This window comes from Naumovozyma castellii, chromosome 4 (assembly GCF_000237345.1).
Source record: "Naumovozyma castellii chromosome 4, complete genome".
Taxonomy (NCBI): Eukaryota; Fungi; Ascomycota; class Saccharomycetes; order Saccharomycetales; family Saccharomycetaceae; genus Naumovozyma; species Naumovozyma castellii.
The window spans coordinates 826784-851381 of record NC_016494.1 but is presented as its reverse complement, the minus strand read 5'-3'; the positions used below and the strand labels follow the sequence as shown (position 1 = coordinate 851381).

At 37.4% G+C, this 24598-nt stretch overlaps 11 protein-coding genes across 11 annotated transcripts; 4 read left to right on the top strand and 7 right to left on the bottom strand.

The window, feature by feature from the left end:
- Nucleotides 1-164: 164 nt before the first annotated feature.
- On the top strand, nucleotides 165-1787 carry CTR86 (Ctr86p; the record flags this gene model as incomplete). Its single annotated transcript, XM_003676341.1, has 1 exon — nucleotides 165-1787. One exon carries the CDS (start codon nucleotides 165-167, stop codon nucleotides 1785-1787), a length of 1623 nt encoding a protein of 540 aa, XP_003676389.1.
- Nucleotides 1788-1919: 132 nt separating this feature from the next.
- THR4 (threonine synthase THR4) lies at nucleotides 1920-3461 on the bottom strand (the record flags this gene model as incomplete). The annotated part of the gene is made up of 1 exon (XM_003676340.1): nucleotides 1920-3461. One exon carries the CDS (start codon nucleotides 3459-3461, stop codon nucleotides 1920-1922), a length of 1542 nt encoding a protein of 513 aa, XP_003676388.1.
- A 246-nt stretch (nucleotides 3462-3707) lies between these two features.
- On the bottom strand, nucleotides 3708-5318 carry RSC6 (Rsc6p; the record flags this gene model as incomplete). The annotated part of the gene is made up of 1 exon (XM_003676339.1): nucleotides 3708-5318. One exon carries the CDS (start codon nucleotides 5316-5318, stop codon nucleotides 3708-3710), a length of 1611 nt encoding a protein of 536 aa, XP_003676387.1.
- A 271-nt stretch (nucleotides 5319-5589) lies between these two features.
- NCAS0D04440 (uncharacterized protein) lies at nucleotides 5590-6918 on the bottom strand (the record flags this gene model as incomplete). Its single annotated transcript, XM_003676338.1, has 1 exon — nucleotides 5590-6918. One exon carries the CDS (start codon nucleotides 6916-6918, stop codon nucleotides 5590-5592), a length of 1329 nt encoding a protein of 442 aa, XP_003676386.1.
- Nucleotides 6919-7079: 161 nt separating this feature from the next.
- Nucleotides 7080-7772, bottom strand: NCAS0D04430 (uncharacterized protein; the record flags this gene model as incomplete). The annotated part of the gene is made up of 1 exon (XM_003676337.1): nucleotides 7080-7772. The coding sequence occupies one exon, from the start codon at nucleotides 7770-7772 to the stop codon at nucleotides 7080-7082; it is 693 nt and encodes a 230-aa protein (XP_003676385.1).
- A 172-nt stretch (nucleotides 7773-7944) lies between these two features.
- ARE1 (sterol acyltransferase) lies at nucleotides 7945-9822 on the bottom strand (the record flags this gene model as incomplete). Its single annotated transcript, XM_003676336.1, has 1 exon — nucleotides 7945-9822. One exon carries the CDS (start codon nucleotides 9820-9822, stop codon nucleotides 7945-7947), a length of 1878 nt encoding a protein of 625 aa, XP_003676384.1.
- A 681-nt stretch (nucleotides 9823-10503) lies between these two features.
- Nucleotides 10504-11334, top strand: BUD23 (18S rRNA (guanine1575-N7)-methyltransferase; the record flags this gene model as incomplete). The annotated part of the gene is made up of 1 exon (XM_003676335.1): nucleotides 10504-11334. The coding sequence occupies one exon, from the start codon at nucleotides 10504-10506 to the stop codon at nucleotides 11332-11334; it is 831 nt and encodes a 276-aa protein (XP_003676383.1).
- Nucleotides 11335-11429: 95 nt separating this feature from the next.
- NCAS0D04400 (zinc-binding alcohol dehydrogenase family protein) lies at nucleotides 11430-12575 on the bottom strand (the record flags this gene model as incomplete). Its single annotated transcript, XM_003676334.1, has 1 exon — nucleotides 11430-12575. One exon carries the CDS (start codon nucleotides 12573-12575, stop codon nucleotides 11430-11432), a length of 1146 nt encoding a protein of 381 aa, XP_003676382.1.
- A 532-nt stretch (nucleotides 12576-13107) lies between these two features.
- RRT12 (Rrt12p) lies at nucleotides 13108-14586 on the top strand (the record flags this gene model as incomplete). Its single annotated transcript, XM_003676333.1, has 1 exon — nucleotides 13108-14586. One exon carries the CDS (start codon nucleotides 13108-13110, stop codon nucleotides 14584-14586), a length of 1479 nt encoding a protein of 492 aa, XP_003676381.1.
- Nucleotides 14587-15705: 1119 nt separating this feature from the next.
- On the top strand, nucleotides 15706-22401 carry NCAS0D04380 (uncharacterized protein; the record flags this gene model as incomplete). The annotated part of the gene is made up of 1 exon (XM_003676332.1): nucleotides 15706-22401. The coding sequence occupies one exon, from the start codon at nucleotides 15706-15708 to the stop codon at nucleotides 22399-22401; it is 6696 nt and encodes a 2231-aa protein (XP_003676380.1).
- Nucleotides 22402-22667: 266 nt separating this feature from the next.
- On the bottom strand, nucleotides 22668-23636 carry NCAS0D04370 (uncharacterized protein; the record flags this gene model as incomplete). Its single annotated transcript, XM_003676331.1, has 1 exon — nucleotides 22668-23636. One exon carries the CDS (start codon nucleotides 23634-23636, stop codon nucleotides 22668-22670), a length of 969 nt encoding a protein of 322 aa, XP_003676379.1.
- Nucleotides 23637-24598: the final 962 nt, after the last annotated feature.

Below are 24598 nucleotides of genomic sequence, written 5' to 3'. Positions count from 1 at the left end.
TAGATTCCGATATTTAAATTATCTTCTTATATTAACGTTACTTGATTTTACTGGTGAAGAATTTTATATTACGTAAACAGAAAATATAAAGCTAAATCGATGCATGCATTCATTGAAATAACAATTAACTGATTTCTAATTCCAGATACACATACCAAATTGGGATGGACGAATATCTACGCACCATCCAGGATATTGGAGATGCTTTAGGGAGCGAAAAATCAACATCAGTTACCTTTTCTAAGCTTTTAGACGATCTTAATCCGATTGTTATCAGAACCGCCCAAGATGAGGAATTTAGAAATGGTATGGCAAACTCTATCCACACATGGTCAAATATTAAGGAATGCCTCGAAAATATAGATATAAAGATGATTCAGGGTAGGAAAGTCGATGAAGAGCTTCGATTATACCTGAGAACTATTAGAGGAATAGTAATACTAATGAGAAACCTCTCTGTTAGTAATCAAGAAATACCACAAGAACAATTGTTACAAAATCTTGTCATTAGAGTCTTTACCACCATAATTAAAGAAAATTTAACAACATATGGAGAAATGGAAACATCTCTATACGTAGCGATTTTGAGTTTCCTTCATAACATTACAAAGAACGTTGTTATTTTCGATAAAACTATCATAGATTCGTTATTTGAGTTTTTCAAATATCCAGTATATCATCCAAAGGATAAGAAAGAAATCTTATTTCCTTATGTGCTATATTTCATAAACATGACGCAAAATGACGATTTCCTTTACTATTTTTTGAAACGTTCAGATAAAGACATCATCTTGTATAATTTCTTAATAAAAGAAATCATGAATGAACATTCAAATTTGTTTAAATATATGGAAAGAGTGTCAATTGATATGCAAGAAATCGATATAACGTCAATGGATGCAATCCTTCTGAAATGCTTCAAACGCATAGCGTGCAATGGATCTTTTGCACCGTATTTGGAAGATATTGAAGAATCAGACAATGACAAATTTTTCTGTTATTTAAGACTATTACAACTTGTAATTACAAGTAGTGAAGATTGGGATAAATTTGAATTGACGGCAATTATGAGTTGGTGTTTTAAAATATTTGAAAAGGCTGCCACCTCTACTGAAAGTTACTTCAGAAAAGGAAAAGATATTGAAAGTGAAGCATCCATTTTACATAAAAAGTTACTTATTACTTTAGATATGATTTGTTCACTCTGCAAATATGAGCATGTTCAGAAATTTATCCTCCATTATGAGGGAGTAGAGAAATTGATATCTCTTCTGCATGTATTGCAAAAGCATTTATTCCGTATTAATTTTCAAAAGGATAATAAAAAAGGTTCCATAAATAGGGAAGTTAAAACTACAAATGAATTAGGTGATAAGATTACAGATATAACGCTTTTAGAAAAAAGAGTTGATTATGACAATTTTAAAGTTAGAAGCACCAACTTTCCGGAATGTAAATCTTTAATTATCGAAATCTTGGCCATGTTAACATACCAGAGAAAAGAAGTACAGGATAAAATGAGAGATCTACATGCTCTAGAGATAATCCTCTCAAATTGTGTTATTGATGATAATGATCCATTTATAAAGGAAAGGAGTATCGTATGTATTAGATTTCTCCTTGAGGGTAATCAATTGAATCAAGATTTTGTTGTCAAGTTGGAAGCCAAGAAAGCAGTGCAAGACGATGTGCTATCCGAGGCGGGCTTTGAAGTAAAGGTTGATGGATCAGGTGGCATCAATTTAATGTCTAAGGACTCAACACATATATCGTTGACAGATAAATAGCTTAGCATTTTATTGTGACGTTTCATATAAAATTAATTTCATTTTATTGTTAATCTATTTTAAATAAAATACATTGTTCTATAACGTTACAGATGTTTCATAAATTGGATTGGTTAAAGGTTATTTTCCATCTTATAAATCCATTTTGGCTAATTCTTCTTCAATGGCAGCCTTGACTAGTTCAACATCTGGTCTTTCAACGAATTTCAATTTCTTTTGTAAAGTTGATAATTTTTTCAATTCAGCTGGTAACACATCTTTTTCAAATGAATAACCTTCAAAGGATGACAAAGCCTTGTTGACGGCATCAGCGAATTTGGCTGGATGAGCGGTCGACAAAGAAATATAATTTATGGAAGAATCCTTATCAGCGGCAATTAATCTTTCAGCAGCACAGACACCGACAGCAGTATGTGGGTCCAACACGTACTTCTTTGGATTTACAGATTCTTGGTACATCTTTTTGATAGTGGCAGAAGTTTCAGAGTCAGAGACCCTTTCAGATGCAAAGTCGCTTAAGGCACCTTTGATCGCAACCGAGTCGACTTGGAACTTGCCTTCGGTCTTCAATTGTTGGAACCAATCATTAACAATCTTACCAGCCTTCAAATCATCATTGGATGCTAAATAATCACGGGCTAAGAACCATAATAATCTTTCGAAATTTGAAGAAATTAAAATGTCCATAGCTGGTGACAAGGTAACGGCAACCTTATCAGATCTTTCGTAGGTTCCAGATTTTAAGAATCTGTCCAGAATATCATTTTCATTGGTGGCAATTACTAATTTTTCCACTGGTAGACCCATCTTCTTGGCGAAGAACCCGGCAAGAATATCACCAAAGTTACCACTTGGGACAACAAATTTCACTCTACCTTCAGTACCATTTGTAGCTTTGAAGTAAGAGTAGAAATAGTATGTGATTTGTGCTAAAATTCTTGCCCAATTGATAGAATTCACAGCACCAACGTTATGCTTTGAATTGAATTCCTTATCACCGAAAATAGCTTTAACAATGTCTTGACAGTTATCGAAAGTACCCTTAACAGATAAAGTTTGAACATTTTTATCTGGAACAGTAGTCATTTGTTCTTCTTGAATTGGTGAGATTCTACCGGTTGGATATAAGATGAAGACAGAAACATCCTTCTTACCTCTTAACCCATAGATAGCAGCGGAACCAGTGTCACCTGAAGTAGCACCAACAACAGTAATTTGCTTTTTTTGGCCTTCTGGTAAATCTTTGTTAGTTCTTTGCAAGAAATACTCGAACAAATTACCGACGAATTGTAGAGCAACATCCTTGAATGCATAAGTTGGACCATGGAACAATTCCAAGATATGTAAATTTTCTTTATCACCAGTAATGTTTTTAACTAAAGGTGTGACTTCATCGGAACGGAAAGTAGAATAAGATCTGTTGATCAATTCTTTTAAGTCCGCATCTGGGATTTCTTGTGGGTCGACGTAAAGTCTCATGATCTCAAAAGCTAACTCTTGGAAAGATAATTTACTCCATTTATTGAATAAAGTTTCATGAGAGACTTGTGGGATGGTTGGAGGAATAAATAAACCACCATCGGAAGCCAAACCTTGGATAACGGCTTCTTCGAATGTTTTAGTAGCCTTGTCTGAGGATCTGGTGGATCTATAAACTTGGGAAGTGGTTACCATAATGGGATGTGATTGGAGATACTGAGGATATCGATTGTTAAGTCAACTCTGTACTAACCTTTGGCTAAAATAGTAAATAATGGTGGTGCTAAATGACTATGATCTATAAATTTTGAAAAATTTTGGTAAAAGAAACGAGTCATTAACTATCGCTTTAAACGGCAACATAATGACTCAATATATAGACAGTATTGTTATTAGTTTGTTATCTGTTTACTTTATATAATAATATTAATTAATTCTCACTTACATTCTACCGTTGGCCATCAGCACTCCCAAGTTTTCAAACAACATTGACTCATTATCCTTGTAAAATTGTGCCCTTCTCACTGTATCTTCGTTGAATCCTTCATCGCCCGATAGAACCTTCATTGCATTGGATGACGATTGGAAGTATTCCTTTAAAAATGGAACAGGATCTTTACTCAATTCATTGAAGAATTGGTATTTATTTGCTGTAGAATTCAACTCCAATTGTAAAGTAGTCAATTGTCTGTCAAACTCATGGAAGGCAGGTTTTAGTTCGTTGTGAGTTCTATCCAAGTCTGAGAGTAAAGTGACAATTTCCTTTCTGGATTCATCGAGTTCTGTATTATTTGATGAACCAGTATTAGGGTCCATTACTTCAATATCAAACACACACTCTCCGTAAGTAGAAGCCTTATCTACACGAATGGTATAATCCACCTTAATAGGAGGAATTGGTGATATGTGAGTAGTGATTAATTTGGCCAGTTCTCCTAGTTTAATTGAGGTTTGTCTTTCCTCCACTGGGAATAGTGTTGCAAGTATTTCGTCTACTTTTATAATAGTCTTTTCACCATTGGAATTTTGTTTGGAATCTACCTTGCTATCATTACCATTGTTATGTAGTCTATTGTTAGTCTTGAATTCATCATCCATTAATAGGTCATTGATGAGGACATATTTGTAAATAGAGTAGATAGCTTCATGCAAAGATCCTCTTGATAATCCTATGATGGAAGTTAATTGGGGAGAATACTTTAATATTTCAGCAGTGGATCCTTTGGGTTGAATCGTAATTGTACATTCTATATTCTCGCAACCTTGTCTCTTAATATCTAACCCATCAAAATCGACTGGATTTTTGGGATCAAAATGCCATTCCACGACATCATTAATAGCACTGTTAGTATTTGTATTAGGTTGTTGTCCTTGTGGCATTTGTAAAGGTACAGTAGTCGTACCATTCGAGGTTGTGCCTAATTGTTTTCTTTGTTGTTCCTGTTCTTCCTCTAGTTGTCTCTCTGTCTTTTTAAAATCAACTGCTATGTCCTGAATAAAACTACTGAATTTCGGTCTACTGGCGTCTAATGCGCCTTGATCATTTAATAATCTTCCTTCTATTCTCATAGTCCATGAACCTTGAGGGTTAAGTGCTTCTGGTGTATCCATATTCAATCGAGTACTTTCATTGTCCATGTAATCTGGATCCATCCAAGGTTGATTTTCAGATATGTTGGAAACAAAGATTCTCAAATACTTGGCCTGAGACACTGCGTTTGCTCTGAACTGTCCATTTGAGGTGGTAGGATTATTCCACTGGGATAAATTTTGGTACAGGTCTATCTTTTTCTTAGATAAGTATATGTCTAGTTTCTTCTCGGCATACAATAATTCTTCGTAAGCATTTAATTCTGGAAGTAAGTTTTTCAAGTACATTGGAATATAAGAATCAGTTGGATGAGTGGTTGGGATTGGGTTGGTTTGTTGTATTGGTGTGGAATCCTTTGATGTCTTGGAAGTAGTAGCGTTGACTCCGTTAGCTGAGGGAGTGGATGAACCGGAAATTTTTCCCATTTGTGGGGTAGCTTTGCTGCTGGAGACCTTAGACATTGTTGTGGGTGGGTGGGTCTGTTTTGGTTAGAATCTTGTTTCTTTAAAACTAAGGTTATCAGCAAGATGTATTTCGTATCAGTCAAAATTGTTGTTGTTGACAACTTTTTTTTTTCGCTTCGCTTTATTGAAATATTGAAATATTGATGAAACTGAATACAGTTTAGTTATTTATTAATTCGGTAATATATAACAGACAGGATAGTGATTAAATGAAAGTATATAAAATAAAATTTGCAGGGGTGCAAAACAAAGGGTATGCTAAGATACTTTACATTCTTTGCTTTTGCTTGTTTCTCATACGTCTTTCACGCTTCTCCTTCATCTTTCTATCAATCTTTTCTTGTTCACCAGTCTTTCTCAATTGACGGATTCTCTGTCTTTCCGCATCTTGTCTCTTCTCCTTGAGCTCTTCAGCTTCGGCTTCCTTAGCTTCCTTGACAATCTTAGAAAGTTCTTGAGTACGCAAATGCTTGGCCTTCTTCTGGAATTCTGCAGTGATCAATAGATCAGGAGTCTTATTAACCAAGTCACGAGTAAAGTTATCGACGACTTCCACCACTAGAGATGTGATCTCTTTCAATAAATCGATTTCAAATTGAGATGTTGGGAAATTGGAACGAATGATCACACGAGGTTCTTGTTTAGCTTCCCATTCAGCAGCAGATAATGGTCTATCCACTGGAAGGTCAGTGAAACTAATGAATTGCAAGAACTTAGTAGCCTTTTGTAAAATTTCATTGACATCCTTACCCTTAGCGTAATGCATTATGAAAGTGTTCAATTGGTTTAATTCGGACATGTAAACGTACTCTTCAGATAATGTATTATTTTCACTGGTTAAAGTCAATGATAAGAAATAGTTCTTGTCACGAGCATCACTCATGAAACTCTTGTTGACGATGGAGGTGATAAACTTGAACTTGGAAGCTAACAATTCCTGAGCATTAGTGTTAATCTTGCTGTTTTCCGTGGCAACGTAAATACCATTTGGCTTAACGATTACTTCACAATATTCATTAGAGTCGTTGTTAACTAAACTTGGGAATGCTAACCCAACAACAAAATCCATTAACATGGACATTGGGTTGTTACGAGGCAATAAATGAGCCCTAACAGAGACGGAATCAATGGCAGAACGACCGGTGGCAAATGTACTTAACCAGGTATTGGCATGTTGGACCATGTATGGTAATACTGTTCCATCAGCAGTACGAAATCCAACACGAGCGAAATTCAAATCGTTCTTAAGGTACTCACTCATGGGAGTGAAGAATTTCTTTGCACGGGACTTATTGGCAGCATTACCATATGCAAAGGATCCAATAACAATGGCAAGAACAGCAAAGGCGAACAATTCGAAAGTCCAGTTGTAGGCTTGAACTCTCTCCAAGAAAGTCATGGCTTTCAATTGCTCGTAGCTCAATGAATTGTAATAAGCGTTCAAGTCATTGACTGCTTCCATATGCTTCGATAAGGCTTCCAGATATGAGGACATGATGACAGGGGGTGATTGTTTAAGGTCAATGGTCCTTGTTAGTGCTGGTGATCTGACACTGTGTGTCTCCCCCACAATATAACAGCAACTTTCTGGTTCCATTTTGTAGTTCTCAGTGTGTTTTTTGCAAAGGAACAACTGACATCTTTTTACCCGGCAATCAGTATGCCTCCATTCGAAACTCTTCTGGACCAACTATTTATACATTAGACTAGATATATCATGTTTATTCTATCATATAGGTTATTAGCATCGTTAGCATTCTACCTTCTACGCTTGGAATCTGGCTCGACTTCTGATTGATCATCGTTCGCACCACCGCCGATAAGTTGGGATCTGACCATTTCTCTGATATAGTTTTCCAGTTCCTGTTCTGCATTGTCTCCCTGTATAATCTGTTCTAATCTTTGTCTACGTGCAAGTGACTCAGGATCATCATTCTCACCAGCTGGGTCTTGTTCCAAAGTGTAACGTATGCTATCCTTGAACTGAGCCAATTCCTCCTGGTTCAATCCCAAACTATCTTGTTCCACGGGAATCCCAGACTTCTCTCTCATATATTGAATCAAATCAGGAAACTCACCATCTTCTTCAAAAGTTTGTAAGGCGGTTTTCCCTTCATTATTAGCTATCGTGAAGTCACCGTTCAGTTCCTCGATGATCATCGTGGCTGTCTCCAAATCTTCACAATGATGTAACGGCGTATCACCATCACTGTCTCTGACATTCACATCACCGTTATAAGTGGAACAAAGCAAACGTAATAGATCCTTGTGACCGTATGCTGCGGCAGCATGGATCGGTGTGTAACCGTTAGGATCTTTACTATTTGCTGTGAAAGGTGTGTTTTCTGCGGTAAGGTATTGTTCCACCAAATCTTGTCTGCCGTCACTGGCTGCTATCCAAATATTCATTCTTTTTATATGCCTTCTTAGTTCGTTTTGTTGTTTCACCATCAGAGTAGAAGTTATTTTACCACTACAGTAGAATTTTTTTTTTTAAGCATCGCAAATTTCAAGCGGCTATGAAATTTTGTCATAACATTAACATTATTTATCTATTATATATACTACATACACATTGCATTTGTGCTTGATTATTTAAAATGATAGATTGGTGAGTCCATGGTTAATACAACAGGTATAATGCCAAGATAACACTTGGTCCAGAAAAGATCCCTACCCAAAAAATCACATTGGCCAAAACTTTCTTATCTGTGAAATATCTTGATTCACTAACATAACTCATTGGCAATTGAGATAATTGGAATAGAAACAAGTAACATCTCACTCTCTTGAAGATAACAAACATACAATATTCATGGAATACAGCACTAAACATAAACGTAAACAAAGTGGCTTGTAATTTAGATAATTTCCATGCATTTATAGAACTGTGGTAAACATGCCTTAAAAGGAATTTATGCACTGGAATATTCCACATTCTAGAAAATTCAATAAATGAGACACAATTCCACCAGTCACTGTAGAAATATCTATCACCAAACATAGTTAATTCAGCGAATCCATTTAATATGGCATCCCAAATTAAATAAAATGATAAAACATACATGACCGTAAACCCTGGAACTAATTCACACAGCACATAAAACCATTCCCCAGTTTGCTTTCTTGTGGGTGGCCATACGAAATGTTGACGCATAATTTGAGCTTGTTCAGTGATTGGATATAAGAATAATTCTGCCACCAAGGTCATAACGAAGATGGTTCCAAACACTGCACAAACTTTTTCAAGAACATACCCCCATCTAATGGTTTTAGTTCTTGGATAAATCACTTGATACACCAAAGTGGGGAACATTGTGAAGAGAAAATAATTCCATGTTGATATATTATTGGGGAATTCATCATCTTTGGAAGTTGATTGCATACTTAATTCATGTTCACAGAAATCACGACTTCTCTTTAGAGTCTCAATAATTTCATCATTTGGTTGATCTTTATATTTTTCTAATGCCTTTTTGGCAAATTTTAATTCATTAGTAATGTCCCAAAGGTACCCATTAAAGAATGAAAATGAATGCATCTTCATTAAAAAAACCATAGAATGTAAAAACAAAAATACTCTTGCAATCCAATGGAATGCAAATCTTTCATCAAAAACATAATAATTAAATCCAACAGTGTATATCATTTCGTAAAGAGAAACAATGGTTTTCCCCGTTGAATTCCAATTAATAACATGTTTCTTAATAAGCCATTGAATCAAGACAACAAAAAATGTTGCAAAATACATTAGTGAATCTAGAATAATGACATTTGGAATATCGTTCACCATCATCCTCAAAATGACCAAGTCTTTCAAACTGTAATTATGTTCCACATAATAATCCACGGAACCCTTTAAGGCAGTGGTCCCCAATACCATCCATAACATGACATAAATCCCTGAGAAGTTTGATTCAAAATGCAATTTAGTGGAATTTTCATGAGCTTTTTTCATCTTTTCAAATGCCTTCACCTGTCTTTCCATAACAGGTCCATCAAAAGTGGCTAAATAAGGTTCACTAATGGCACCATCAATAATGGTTGGTCTGACATCGAAGTCAACATCATCAAAGAATGAAATCAATTTTTTGGAATCACGATGGAATCTGGAACGTTCCTTCCCGTTCAATTTAGCAATCTGCACATTAATACGTCTCTGTTTGGAATCGATGGGTGTGATCTTAGCGAAAGTCTTTGCATCTTCATCATTAATGGTTATTATGGGTGGTATAACGTCTTCTTCATTTACGGCGACCGTTGGTGCCTCGGTACGATTTCTGAGTCCCTTGCTTGCCTCGCTGGACACTAAGGCAATCACAGGTTCCTCCTTTTGTAAAACATTCATGCTAGTTTCTGCCGATGGGTTCTGAATCTCAGAATCAGCGGAATCCTTGACGATATCGTGAATGATGGAGTTTCTCCTGTCACTTCCAGCAGAATTCAACTTTTGGATCTTGAGATACTCCTCATCGTTGAGTAGTTCGTGTGTGGTGGACATTGCTTGGTGCTCAAGAAGGATGCCCCTATACTTACAATGTTGGAGTAGGTCCCAATAGGAGCTTGTGTGTCTCTAATAGAGGACGGCTTATATAGTTAACGAAATTTCAAACAGGGTTCGCTTCCATTTAATGACGCATTTTCCGCGGATCTAACAACAACCCCACCTATACGAGCTGCGATTGTCCTCTTATTGTTATTCTCGTATGAGATCCGAACAACTAAGAAAGAGAGGGAGAGGAAGTAGACTGTTGCTGGGTGTCCGTCATGCAGGGATTGGGTTTCCTCTTGAAGAACATTTGTAGAGTCTGGCGCAGTGTCTGGCTAATGGCCTCAACTCTCTTGGGAGTGGAGCGTATGCTAGACCTGAGATTTAACTGAACGCTCTCTTGAAAAAGTGCTTCGTTAGATGAAATCTTCCACATAGGCTATGTTTTCCTTGTCTGTTCTCTACCGAAAAACCGTTCATCCAAAGACATCGAATGGCCCATTTATGTAAAGTATATAACGTTGATTCTCTATAGATCCATTCGAAACTTCTTCGCGCTTTGTTTCTTCATTCAACTTCTAGTGAAAAAAAAAATGAATGGAAACCATGAAAAATTTCAATTGAAAAAGTAATCGATGAGCTACAACAAAGTACACAAAGAATACCCCTCAAGAAAGCACTCTCCCCTCCAAAATGTCCCGTCCTGAAGACCTTGCACCACCAGAATATTTTTACAATGATTCAGAATCCAAAAAATATACCTCTTCCACAAGAGTGCAGCATATCCAAGCCAAGATGACCTTACGTGCCCTGGAACTACTAAACATACCACCAAACAGTTTCATTCTCGATATAGGATGTGGGTCCGGACTCAGTGGTGAAATCCTTTCCGAAGAAGGTGATCATATGTGGTGTGGTATCGATATATCCCCCAGTATGCTTGCGACTGGTCTAGAGAGAGAATTGGAGGGTGATTTGATGTTACAGGATATGGGTGCAGGTATACCGTTCCGTGCAGGTTCATTCGATGCAGCCATCAGTATTAGTGCCATTCAATGGCTTTGTAATGCGGATACATCCTATAATGATCCTAAGAGAAGATTAATGAGATTTTTCAATTCTTTATTTGCCGCTTTGAAGAAAGGTGGGAAATTCGCTGCACAATTTTATCCAAAGGATGATGAACAGATTGATCAAATATTACAGGCTGCTAAGGTGGCAGGGTTCAATGGTGGGTTGGTCATTGATGATCCAGAATCTAAGAAAAATAAGAAATATTATTTGGTTTTGAGTGCTGGTGCTCCAAGAAATGATGATAGACAAGTTAATTTGGATGGTGTCACCATGGATGCACAAGAAAATGATGATCCAAATGCCCTAAGAATGAAAAAACATAAGAGAGGGAAAGTAATGGAATCATCAAAGGATTACATTCAAAGGAAGAAAGATTTAATGAAGAGACGTGGTAGGAAAGTGGCCAAGGATTCTAAATTTACTGGGAGAAAGAGAAGGCCCAGATTTTGAATTGATTCGACATAAGTTTGCTATGCTAGCTATCTAAAAATTATATTGATATGTGTATAGAAAGAAGACTTTGTATGATTAATTATTCTTCGCATTCATTGTAATACTGTGACAAACTTTTCACCACTTGTCTTACCCTTTCTGATAAGATCAGTAATTTCAGGGATATCATCTAGTCCATTACGGAAAATCTTAACAGGCATATGTTGAATTTCACCCGCTGCAATGTGTGGTTCAATAAATTTAACAAAATTTATTATATCTCTTCTATATATTGGATTTGCCGGGAAATGATAACTTTCACCCATTTGAACACCAAGACCTGTGGAAAGATAGACTACAGTCCCAATTATTTTCACATTATCCTTTCTGTCCTCTGGTTTAATATTATCAAGGTTCAAAAAAACCAATTGCATCAATGTTACGGGCACATCATCAGCAGAACACTTGTATACTTGTTGAATAGTTTCATCATTAGAAACTGCATCAATTAAATGCTGAATATTTGGATATTTTTGTTTGATCTGTTGCACGACATCTTCATCATGATAATCAAAAACGTCATCGGCACCATATTTAATCATATTGTCACGATGTTTCTTGGAACAAACAACAATAATCTTGGTGTACCCATGTAATCTCTTAGCTATTTGAATTAAAGATTGACCAACCCCCGTGGCCCCACCCCAAATCAATAAGGGAAAATTATTCTGCGGTTCTTTGGGTTCCCATTCCAATTGAAGCCTCATTTCATGATACAAGACAGCACCTGCAGTAGTCATGGAAAAGGGTATGGACACGGCACCTTCAAAGGTTGTCACTGGACCTTGAGGCAAGTAATCCGATTTAGCTAGGGTCCAACCCTTCGGACACTTGTAGGTGGTAGCTGAATCCACAGACACATATTCAGCAAATGCACCATTGTAAGGACGACTATGGGAGGCACCATGAACGAATGCATAAACGTAATCACCAATTTGATATTCATCATCCTTAGGTTCAATGATATTGGACCCCAATTGAACAATTTCACCGACGACGTCACATCCTAAGATGGAACCCTGTGGACCGAGTTTCAAATCCAAGTGTTTGAACTCCGAAGTGTTACCGGCCACAGCGACGGTTCTGATTAGGATGCAATTTTCATCCAGGATGGGGATTGGGACGTTGCTTTTAACGAGTGGTCTATCGCCATCGATGACGACAGCTTTCATACTTCTGGGAAGACTTGCTAGTAACATTTAATATAGGCAAAGGTTGTGGTGTTGTACAATGGGTATTATTCCATTGGGAATTTTTCGCCACCATTTGACAGGTGCCCCCTTATATAGCGATTTGGCACTGCCGCGTTTGCAAATTAAATGGTGAGATAATAAGAGCGATTGGTATATGAACCGAATAAAGCAAGAAGTTAAAAGATGGAATACTGTTTGTAAGTTGGGGCTGCCTTTATCTGGATGTTACTGTTCCTGAAACTACAACAACAAGCAGACGCCAAGGCTGGTCGTAGCAATTCTAACTTGATCTTAAAAATGGGGGGTGGACGAGAGTTACAATAAATCAAACGGCCCATTACCTTGATATATGTTCGAGGGTAGTTCTACAAGTGCGTTCTTGAATTGTTTTTGAATGCGAGAAGAGTTCTTGTTGTAATAATGCAGCATTATGACAATAAGTTTCTGTCAGCGACACAAAATATTAATAGAACAACACGTAACTTAAATACACTTCACTACGTACAACAAATAAGAAAGTCAGTAGAAAAAAGATAAGATGAAAGTTAAACATTTTATTCCACAACTTTTTTTAACAATAACGTTCCTGCAAGAACCTATATATGGCAGGGAATATTTAGTCAGTCTCAAACAAAATGATTCAATTCAAAGTTTCATGGATTCCACTATCACAAGAGGGCGATCAGTAAAGGAATATTTAAGAGATAAGATTGGGAAGACATTTTCCATTGGTTCATTCAAGGGATTCACAGTGGATTTGACTGATGATTTGTTGGAGGCCATTAAGAAAAATCCATTGGTTTCAGACGTGGTTCCCAATTTGAGAGTGCATGCCTTTGAAGATGTGAAGGATGAGGAAGGTGATGATGATGGTGGTCAATTTGATAATAAGATGCAGAAAGGGAAATGTTCAGTGAAAGTGCAGTATGGTGCTCCGAGACACCTTGCCAGATTATCGAGAAGAAAACAATTACCTTATGATTTTGAAGATAAGGAAGCATATTTGGATTCATTGAAGTATTTTTATGATAAGAGAAGTCAAGGTGCAAGTGTTAATGCGTATATTATTGATTCAGGTATCTATTTAGAACATGAAGAATTCAATGGTAGAGCCATCCCTGGGATTGATTTAACTGGTGAAGGATCTGGTGATTATAATGGACATGGGACACATGTTGCCGGTATTGTTGGTTCCAAGAGTTATGGAGTTGCTAAGAAAGTGAAACTCATTGAAATTAAAGTACTTAACCGATTAGGTCAGGGAAGTTTAGCCATGGTACTTGGTGGAATTGAATTTGCTGTTAAACATTGTCAAGAGACTAGTAAGAAGGGAAGATGTGTGGCTAATTTGAGTTTAGGATCAATGAGGACCGCGATTTTAAATAAAGCCATTAAAGCAGCCATTGATGCCGGTTTAGTGGTGGTTGTCGCAGCAGGTAATAATAATTTGAATGCCTGTTGGTATAGTCCAGCATCTGCACCTGAAGCCATTACAGTGGGCGCATTTGATGATCGTATTGATGCAATTGCGAAATTTAGTAATTGGGGTCAATGTTTAGATATATTTGCCCCTGGAGTGGTAATTAAATCGTTATCAATCTTTAAGGATAAGGAAGATGTTACTTATTCTGGAACCTCGATGGCATCGCCCACTGTGGCAGGCTTAGCTGCTTTAACGTTAGATCAAGGCGTTTCAGCGGAAGAAGTGAAAGATTATATACTTGAGATGGGTACCGATAATGTATTCCACCGACGCAGTCTTTTATTCAAGCCTGGGACTCCGAATAAGATATGTTTCAATGGAGTCAAGAGAAATGAGGAAGAATACGATGATGAAAATGAAGAGGATAATGAAGTTGCGGATACGTTGGAAAACATTGTAATTCCAAAGACGGGTGAGATGCCGTCGTCAATAGATGACAGTGACGATAAGAGAGTGGCCCCTGAAGAAGACCTTGTTCCCCTGGGACAGATTCATTTCAAGAGAGGAGAGGAGAATGACGAGAATAGGAGATGAATATCAATATAGTCTATAGTTAGTTGCATTGCCCATAAGAATAGCTTTTACCGAGTACATAGCGTTGATGTAGTGATAGTAAGCCCTCCATGTGAAAGAGCAGACCTAGAGATCCGGAGTTATCGATGGGACAGAACAGAACAAGAGCATCCATCCATAAGAGATCTTCTGTTCTGTCCAACAAACTGTTTGGGCTGGCGCGTTGCTCAACAGAAATCCGTAATGAGATGTGAGAAACGTAACGTAACGAAACGTAACCATAATGGAAGAGCCAACCTAACGGACCCTATCCTGTCTTGTCCTGTCTTGTCCTGTCTTATATATAGTGTCTATGTAGAGTACAGCAGAGTGGAGCAGTGTTGAGCCACGACCCAAGCAACAACAGCAAGAGTGCGTTACAGGTATGTATGTCTGCCAGAAACAGAGGAAGCATGAGTAGAAGATGTCGACAATCGTTGATGAACCCTGTGTTTGCCCGTTCATTATATTATCTATTTATTATTCAACTCATCAGTTGAAGACTGCCAAGTGTTCGCGTCGAGAAATGAAATCCCAGCATGTGAATGTGAAAAATATGTTGCGGCCCCGAATTTATCAACATCCAACTTCGTCTTTGACAGCTTCAACTGCAAAGAGCAAACACACCAACGCTCACCCATCTGAACTCAAAGGTCCAACGTACTGTTACTCCCCCGAACAACAACAACAACGAAACAATACGTTCCCTTTCTTTTTAGAGCTCGTGAATGTCAATTTGAACCGTACTGACTCTCTTAACATCCGCCGTTTAACGAACCAATTACAAATCAGTCATTCATTCATTGAAGCATTATAGCATTCCATCCTACGTTACTCTACTCTACTTTTTTTTGTACCCTTGTTAATTCCATATTGCGCAACTTGAACTAACAACAAACAAATTTATTCACAATTCATTTATATCGCTACAGACTTTCGTCATTCAAACAGATTACAAAGTCCACTGTTCGCTCAATTCACCATCTACAGAAACAAAATTCAAACTATTTATTGTCTACGCTCATTGCAACTAGATTTTCAAGCTCAATTACTTCAAAATATACACTAAACAAGGCATCAATAATAAAACTTACTGAAAAGATGAGCGAAGAAAACTTATTCGAGGAAACAACCTCCAAAAAGCAATACGAAATAACTGACTATTCATCCAAACATAAGAGACTCCCAGGTCATTTCCTAGGTCTAAATACAATAGAGAAGGCTGAAGAATCTCCATTGAAAAATTTCGTCAGATCACATGGTGGTCACACCGTCATCTCCAAGATATTAATCGCTAATAATGGGATTGCTGCCGTTAAGGAGATCCGTTCCGTTAGAAAATGGGCCTATGAAACTTTCGGTAATGAAAGAACCATTCAATTCGTCGCTATGGCCACCCCAGAAGATTTGGAAGCTAATGCTGAATACATTAGAATGGCCGATCAATACGTGGAAGTCCCAGGTGGAACCAACAATAAAAATTATGCTAATGTCGATCTGATCGTGGACATTGCAGAAAGAGCTGATGTCGATGCAGTGTGGGCAGGTTGGGGTCATGCCTCTGAAAACCCACATTTACCAGAAAAATTAGCCATGTCCAAGAGGAAAGTCGTCTTTATTGGTCCACCAGGGAGCGCTATGAGATCCCTAGGTGACAAGATTTCCTCTACCATTGTCGCTCAATCCGCTCACGTTCCATGTATCCCATGGTCAGGAACAGGTATTGACAAAGTTCAAGTGGATAAAGATACTGGGTTGGTCTCCGTCGCTGATGAAGTATACGCTCAAGGGTGCTGTTCATCCCCCGAGGATGGACTTGAGAAGGCCAAGAAAATTGGGTTCCCCGTCATGATTAAGGCCTCTGAAGGTGGTGGTGGGAAAGGTATTAGACAAGTGGAACGTGAAGAAGATTTCATCGCTTTGTACCATCAAGCTGCCAATGAAATTCCAGGTTCCCCCATATTTATTATGAAATTGGCAGGTAAAGCCCGTCATTTGGAAGTGCAATTATTAGCTGACCAATATGGTAACAACATTTCTCTATTTGGTCGTGATTGTTCCGTGCAAAGACGTCATCAAAAAATTATTGAAGAAGCTCCAGTGACCATTGCTGCACCAGAAACTTTTGCCATGATGGAAAAATCTGCCGTGAGACTGGGGAAATTGGTTGGTTATGTGTCCGCTGGTACTGTGGAGTATTTATACTCTCATGAAGATAAGAAATTTTATTTCTTAGAATTGAATCCAAGATTACAAGTCGAGCATCCAACCACTGAAATGGTCACAGGTGTAAATTTACCAGCCACTCAATTGCAAATTGCTATGGGTATCCCCATGCATAGAATTAGCGACATTAGAGTATTTTACGGAATGAACCCACATACCGCTTCAGAAATTGATTTCGATTTCTCCACAGAAGAATCATTGAAGACTCAAAGGAAACCAGTTCCAAAGGGTCATTGTACTGCCTGTCGTATTACTTCTGAAGATCCAGATGAAGGGTTTAAACCATCTGGGGGGTCCCTACATGAATTGAACTTCCGTTCTTCTTCAAACGTTTGGGGTTACTTCTCAGTGGGTAATAATGGTGGTATTCATTCATTCTCAGATTCTCAATTCGGTCATATCTTTGCATTCGGAGAAAATAGACAAGCCTCTAGAAAACATATGGTTGTCGCCCTAAAGGAATTATCCATTAGAGGTGATTTCAGAACCACAGTGGAATACTTAATCAAATTATTAGAAACTGAAGATTTTGAAGATAATACAATTACTACCGGTTGGTTGGATGATTTAATTTCTCATAAGATGACTGCTGAAAAACCAGATCCAACATTGGCTGTCATTTGTGGTGCTACCACTCAAACTTTTATTGCCGCTGAAGCAGCTCGTAAGAAATATATAGATAACTTAAAGAGAGGTCAAGTACCACCAAAGTCTCAATTGGAAACAATGTTCCCCGTGGAATTCATTCATGAAGGAATGAGATACAAATTTACTGTGGCTAAATCTGCTGATGATCGTTACACATTGTTCATTAACGGTTCCAAATGTGAAGTTCGTGCCTCCAAGTTATCAGACGGTGGATTGTTGATTGCTCTTGGTGGGAAGTCCCATACCATTTATTGGAAACAAGAAGTAGGTGCAACAAGATTATCCGTTGATTCTATGACTACTTTGTTAGAAGTGGAAAATGATCCAACACAATTACGTACTCCTTCTCCAGGTAAATTAGTCAAATTCTTAGTGGAAAGTGGTGATCACATTGCCGCAGGTCAACCTTATGCTGAAATTGAGGTTATGAAAATGCAAATGCCCCTAGTAGCTCAAGAAACTGGTATTATTCAACTTTTGAAACAACCAGGTTCTACTCTTTCTGCAGGTGATATAATTGCCATCTTAACTCTAGATGATCCATCAAAGGTTAAACACGCATTGCCATTTGAAGGTTTATTACCTGATTTTGGTTCTCCAGTGGTTGAAGGTACCAAGCCAGCCTACAAATTCAAATCTTTAATTTCCACCTTACAAAATATCTTACAAGGTTATGATAATCAAATAATAATGAATGCATCAGTACAACAATTAATTGAGGTGCTAAGAGATCCAAAATTACCATATTCAGAATGGAAATTACATATTTCTGCTCTACATTCCAGATTACCCATTGATTTATATGAAAGATTAGAAGAACTTGTCAGTCGTTCTGCTAAGCGTGCTGCAATTTTCCCAGCTAGACAATTGAATAAAATGTTAGAAGGTGCTTTGAAACAACCTGATGCGGATAGTCAATTGGCCGGCAACATTGAGCCTTTATTGGATATAACGAGACGTTACATGGATGGGCTAGAAGCTCATGAACATTCAGTATTCGTTAACTTTTTGGAAGAATATTACAACATTGAAAAACTATTTAATGGTTCCAACGTTCGTGAAGAAAATGTTATCTTAAAACTACGTGATGAAAACATTGACAATTTAGATAAGGTCGCTTTGATTGTTTTGTCACATGCTAAAGTGTCAGCCAAGAATAATTTGATTTTAGCCATTTTAAAGCACTACCAACCTTTGTGTAAGATTTCTTCTGAAATTGCTCATATTTTCACTAAGCCATTACAAGATCTTGTCCAATTGGAATCTAAGTCAACAGCTAAGATTGCTCTACAAGCAAGAGAAATTTTGATCCAAGGTGCCCTTCCATCTGTGAAGGAAAGAACTGAACAAGTGGAACATATTTTAAAGTCTTCTGTAGTTCAAACTTCCTATGGTGCATCAAATGCTAAACGCTCAGAACCTGATCTAGAAATTTTGAAGGATCTAATTGATTCTAACTATGTAGTTTTTGATGTTTTGATTGGTTTCTTAAGTCATCCTGATCCTGCCGTCGCTGCCGCTGCTGCTCAAGTGTACGTTCGTCGTGCATACAGAGCATACACTGTTGGTGAAGTTAAGGGTCATGAATCTATTTCTAATCCAGTCATTGAATGGAAATTCCAATTGCCTTCTGCTGCCTTTTCCTCTATTCCACAGGTTAGGACGAAAATGGGTATGAACAGAGCTATCTCTGTTTCTGATTTAAGTTACGTTGTTGACAGCGAACATTCTCCATTAAGAACTGGTATTCTTGTTTCTGCTAACCATCTTGACGATGTTGACAACAACCTAGCTGAAAGTTTGGAAGTCATTCCAGAACACTTTTCTCCATCTGGGCCCGTTCCTGACAGATCTGGTAGTTCATCTACATTAAGCAATGTTGCTAACATTTTTGTTGGGTCAACTGAAGGATTTGAGTCTGAAACAGAAATTCTAAAGAAGATTAGAGAAATATTAGATGTTAACAAGCCAGACTTAATTAAGTCCGCCATTCGTCGTATCACATTTATGTTTGGTTTTAAGGATGGCACATATCCAAAATATTACACTTTTAATGGGCCTAATTATTGCGAAAATGAAACAATCCGTCACATTGAACCAGCTTTAGCTTTCCAATTAGAATTAGGGAAGATGTCCAACTTCAACATTAAGCCAATCTTCACTGAAAATAGAAACATTCATGTTTACGAAGCTGTCAGTAAGACTTCTCCATTGGATAAGAGATTTTTCACAAGAGGTATAATTAGAACAGGCCGTATTCGTGAAGATATCTCCATTCAAAAATATTTAACTTCTGAAGCCAATAGATTAATGAGTGATATCTTGGATAACTTGGAAATCATCGATACATCCAATTCTGACTTGAATCATATCTTTATTAATTTTTCCGCCGTCTTTGATGTGTCTCCAGAAGATGTTGAAGCCGCCTTTGGTGGATTCTTGGAAAGATTTGGTAAAAGATTATTAAGATTACGTGTATCATCAGCTGAAATTCGTATTATTATTCAAGATCCACAAACTGGTGCACCAGTCCCACTACGTGCATTGATTAACAATGTTTCAGGTTACGTGGTCAAGTCCGAGTTATACACTGAAGTTAAAAACAGTAAAGGTGAGTGGGTTTTCAAGTCTTTGGGTAAACCAGGTTCCATGCATTTGAGACCTATTGCCACACCATATCCAGTCAAAGAATGGTTACAACCTAAACGTTACAAGGCACATTTAATGGGTACCACTTATGTTTATGACTTCCCAGAATTATTCCATCAAGCTACTGTATCTCAATGGGAAAAGCATTCACCAGAGACAAAATTGACAGATTCTTTCTTCACCGCCAATGAATTAATTGAAGATGAAAACGGAGAATTAACTGAAGTTGAAAGAGAACCAGGTGCCAATTCCATTGGTATGGTTGCCTTTAAGGTTACTGTAAAGACTCCAGAATATCCACGTGGTCGTCAATTTGTTATTGTTGCCAATGATATTACATTCAAAATTGGTTCCTTTGGTCCACAGGAAGATGATTTCTTTAACAAGGTTACTGAATATGCTAGAAAGCGTGGTATTCCAAGAATCTATTTAGCTGCTAACTCCGGTGCCAGAATTGGTATCGCAGAAGAAATTGTTCCTTTATTTCAAGTTTGTTGGAAGGAAGAGGGCAATCCATCTAAGGGGTTCGAATACTTATATTTGACATCTGAAGGACTAGAGACTTTAAAGAAATATGGTAAGGAGAATTCTGTAGTTACAGAACGTGTTGTGGAAAATGGTCAAGAAAGATTTGTCATTAAGACAATTATTGGTGCTGAAGATGGTCTCGGTGTTGAATGTTTGAGAGGATCCGGGTTAATTGCCGGTGCCACCTCAAGAGCATACCAAGATATTTTCACCATTACATTAGTTACCTGTAGGTCCGTTGGTATTGGTGCTTATCTAGTAAGATTGGGTCAAAGAGCCATTCAAATTGAAGGGCAACCAATTATCCTTACTGGTGCTCCAGCCATCAATAAAGTGTTAGGTAGAGAAGTTTACTCGTCCAATCTTCAACTTGGTGGTACCCAAATTATGTACAACAATGGTGTTTCCCATCTAACTGCTCCTGATGATCTTGCTGCTGTGGAACAAATAATGAATTGGTTGTCGTATATTCCAGCTAAGCGTAACATGCCCGTTCCAATCTTAGAAAACGATGATAAATGGGACAGATTAGTTGATTTTGTTCCTCAACCAAAGGTTGCCTACGATGTTAGATGGATGCTTGAAGGTCGTGACATGGAAGATGGTAGTTTCGAATATGGGTTATTTGATAAGGGATCCTTTTTCGAGACATTATCTGGATGGGCTCAAGGTGTTGTTGTTGGTAGAGCTCGTCTTGGTGGTATCCCCTTGGGTGTCATTGCCGTGGAAACTAGAACCGTGGAGAATTTAATTCCTGCTGATCCAGCTAATCCTGAGTCTCAAGAAAGTTTGATTCAAGAAGCTGGTCAAGTTTGGTATCCAAATTCTGCATTTAAGACAGCACAGGCCATTCAAGATTTCAATCATGGTGAACAATTACCCTTGATGATCCTGGCTAATTGGAGAGGGTTCTCTGGTGGTCAACGTGATATGTACAATGAAGTTTTGAAATATGGTTCATTTATTGTTGATGCCCTTGTGGATTACAAGCAACCTATTTTCATTTATATTCCACCTACTGGTGAACTAAGAGGTGGGTCATGGGTTGTTGTTGATCCAACGATTAATAGTGATCAAATGGAAATGTATGCTGATAAGGATTCACGTGCCGGTGTTTTAGAACCTGAAGGTATGGTTGGTATCAAATATCGTAGAGAGAAACTGTTGGGGACCATGAATAGATTAGATCCTGCATATAAATCGTTAAGGGAACAATTATCCAATAAGGATTTGAATGTGGATGAACATAAGGAAATTTCTAAGAAATTGGCATTACGTGAGAAATTACTACTACCGATTTACAATCAAATTAGTATTCAATTTGCCGATTTACATGATAGATCTGAACGTATGGTATCTAAGGGTGTCATTAGTAAAGAATTAGAATGGGTTGAATCGCGTCGTTTCTTCTTCTGGAGATTAAGAAGAAGATTGAATGAAGAATATTTGATTAGAAGGTTAGATAATGAATTAGTGGATGCCTCTAGATTGGAAAAGATTGCTAGATTAAGATCATGGTATCCTGCCTCAGTGAATCATGAAGATAATAGACAAGTGGCCACATGGATTGAAGAAAATTATCAAATCTTGGATGAACATTTGAAATCTTTGAAGATGGAAGCATTTGCTCAAGGATTGGCTAAATCTATTAGAAATGATCATGATAATGTAATTAATGGATTATCTGAAGTGTTGAAGATGTTGTCCAATGAAGATAAAGAAAAATTATTGAAAACTTTGAAATAGAGACGGGTAAGACATTGTGTCATTCTTATTTGAGAACAATTTGTTGTTGTTTTGTTTTCTTGGGATAGATATTTTTGAAAGTCTGCCGTTTCTATTATGTGTAAATTAGATATATATGTATATAATTAAAGAAGAAAAAAAAAAGAATATGTTTTATTAAAAATGAATGATTGAAAAGAATATATGTATTTATGTATGTAAAATACAAACTAGCTAAAAGGAAGAAGAATATGAGACGAATGCATTTTATGTAGCAAAAGAGTGTGTTATTTTTGTCTTTGTTGCGAAGTAACGTTAGACTTAATGTTTTTGTACAATGGTTTTTCGAATTTTAAAGCTATTGAATTTCTTCTATGATGATGCCTTGAGCAAGGGCTTGAAATGTCGATGAACGGGTTCATATTATGATTATTATTATGTTGTTGTTGTTGTGATGAAGTATTTGTAGTTGTTGTAAATGAAGAGTTTGAACCTGATAATGAAGATGCCGATGCAGATAAGAATGGAGGAGGTGATGAAGGGATTCCATTATTTGTAGTCGTATCAGTGGTCCCCGTTGACGTATTTACATGTAATATTGGATCATTTGTTCTATAAGATCTTGGTGTTGCCTCCATGGAATATGGGTTCTTCAAAGAAGTTGTCTTTGCAGTAGTGAAAGATAATGATGTTGGTAAAGAATCCTTTGTTATTGTTTGCAATTGTGGATCACTAAATCTTCTTGCAATGAATTGAGTATTTTTATGATTATTTATGTGTTTTAACGAATGGTGGTTGCCGTTGGATTGAGGTACACATTGATATAGATCGTAAATGTTCATGTATGTGGATAATCTTGTGACTGTTTTATCTTTATCTGAAGTTAATAATAAGAAGGGACATGGCGTAGCGACTGAGGGACGACGAGATGAAGATGATGGTAGTTCTATACTTTCCAGCATGTTTAATGAAGAATTTGAGTTTGAATTTGAGTTTGCGAGTACAAATTCATCGTCTAGTGTATCTGCTGTTCCAATGTTTAAAATAGTTCTAATGACTTCCCTACTAGTACTACGTTCCTTCTTTTCAGCAGTGTAATTCTTTGATATGGAATATTGTGAGTCCAGGGAAGGGGCCATGTTATCCCTTGAAGCAGAAGTAGAAGGAGACTTCTTGTCAGTGTTCTGGTAATGGATGGTTAGATGGGCAGAGAGAGGTCTATTTGCAGCGGCGGTGTTTGTTTGGGGGGAGTCCATTGTGGCTAGTCTGGTCTATAATAGAATGCAGAATGTTATTGTAATATTGTAGTGATTTGGTCAGACGGTGTTTATTGTATTCGCATTAAAGCGTGGGTGTGATTTCTGTTGGTTGCCCTGGAATATGATTTAGTGTACGACAGGAACGGAAGTCGACGTTATATATGGAAGAGAGAGAGGGATTACTAATCTGGGGCAAAGAAGCTTCAATAGATTAAGGTTAAGACTAAGTGGATAAAGAGATGGAGAATACAGTACAATGGCCATAATGGAGTGACCATGGGAAGTCAATGTGACAAAGGAGAGAGAATGCTACACAATTGTTGTGAGGTTTTCACTATGGGCAGACAGCAAAATTAAACTAATCAATCATTTATTAAGAAAACTCCGTGCGGCTGAAGCGGGCGCACAATGAACAGCGACCGATTGTGGCTTTTCGCTCAACAGAATACGGATTACGTTATACTAAGAGAAGTCAATTATCTGCCATTTTGGGAAGAAGACAGTGTATATGCTTTGTATTCTTCTGGTTGGTTTACATTGAGGGTTTTTAACTTCAAAGGGTCTTATCTCTTTTGAGTTTTTTTTTTTTTTATAAATCTTAAATTTATAGGCTTTTACAGTATAATTTCACAAAAATATGAAATAAAAAGTAATTTGTTAGCGTTATTACAAAGTATCCGTCTGTTATTTGTTTTTTACTGCTGGAACAATACGTACGTAATTGACCAAGAATAAGGCTTACTCTTAACATAAAAGTAATATAATTTTTAGCATTGGCCATTCAAATGTGTATACAACAAGCAAAACAAGAACGGGTTACCCGCAGGTGCCGGCCAAAAACCCGGCACCGGTGTCTGGGTGCCACCGGCTTCCTGTATTTCCTGGTGTCTGGGTGGCGCGCAATTTGTCTCATCGCACCGAAAAATCAAGAAAAAAAATGTCGCAGCGTGATTTGTGAC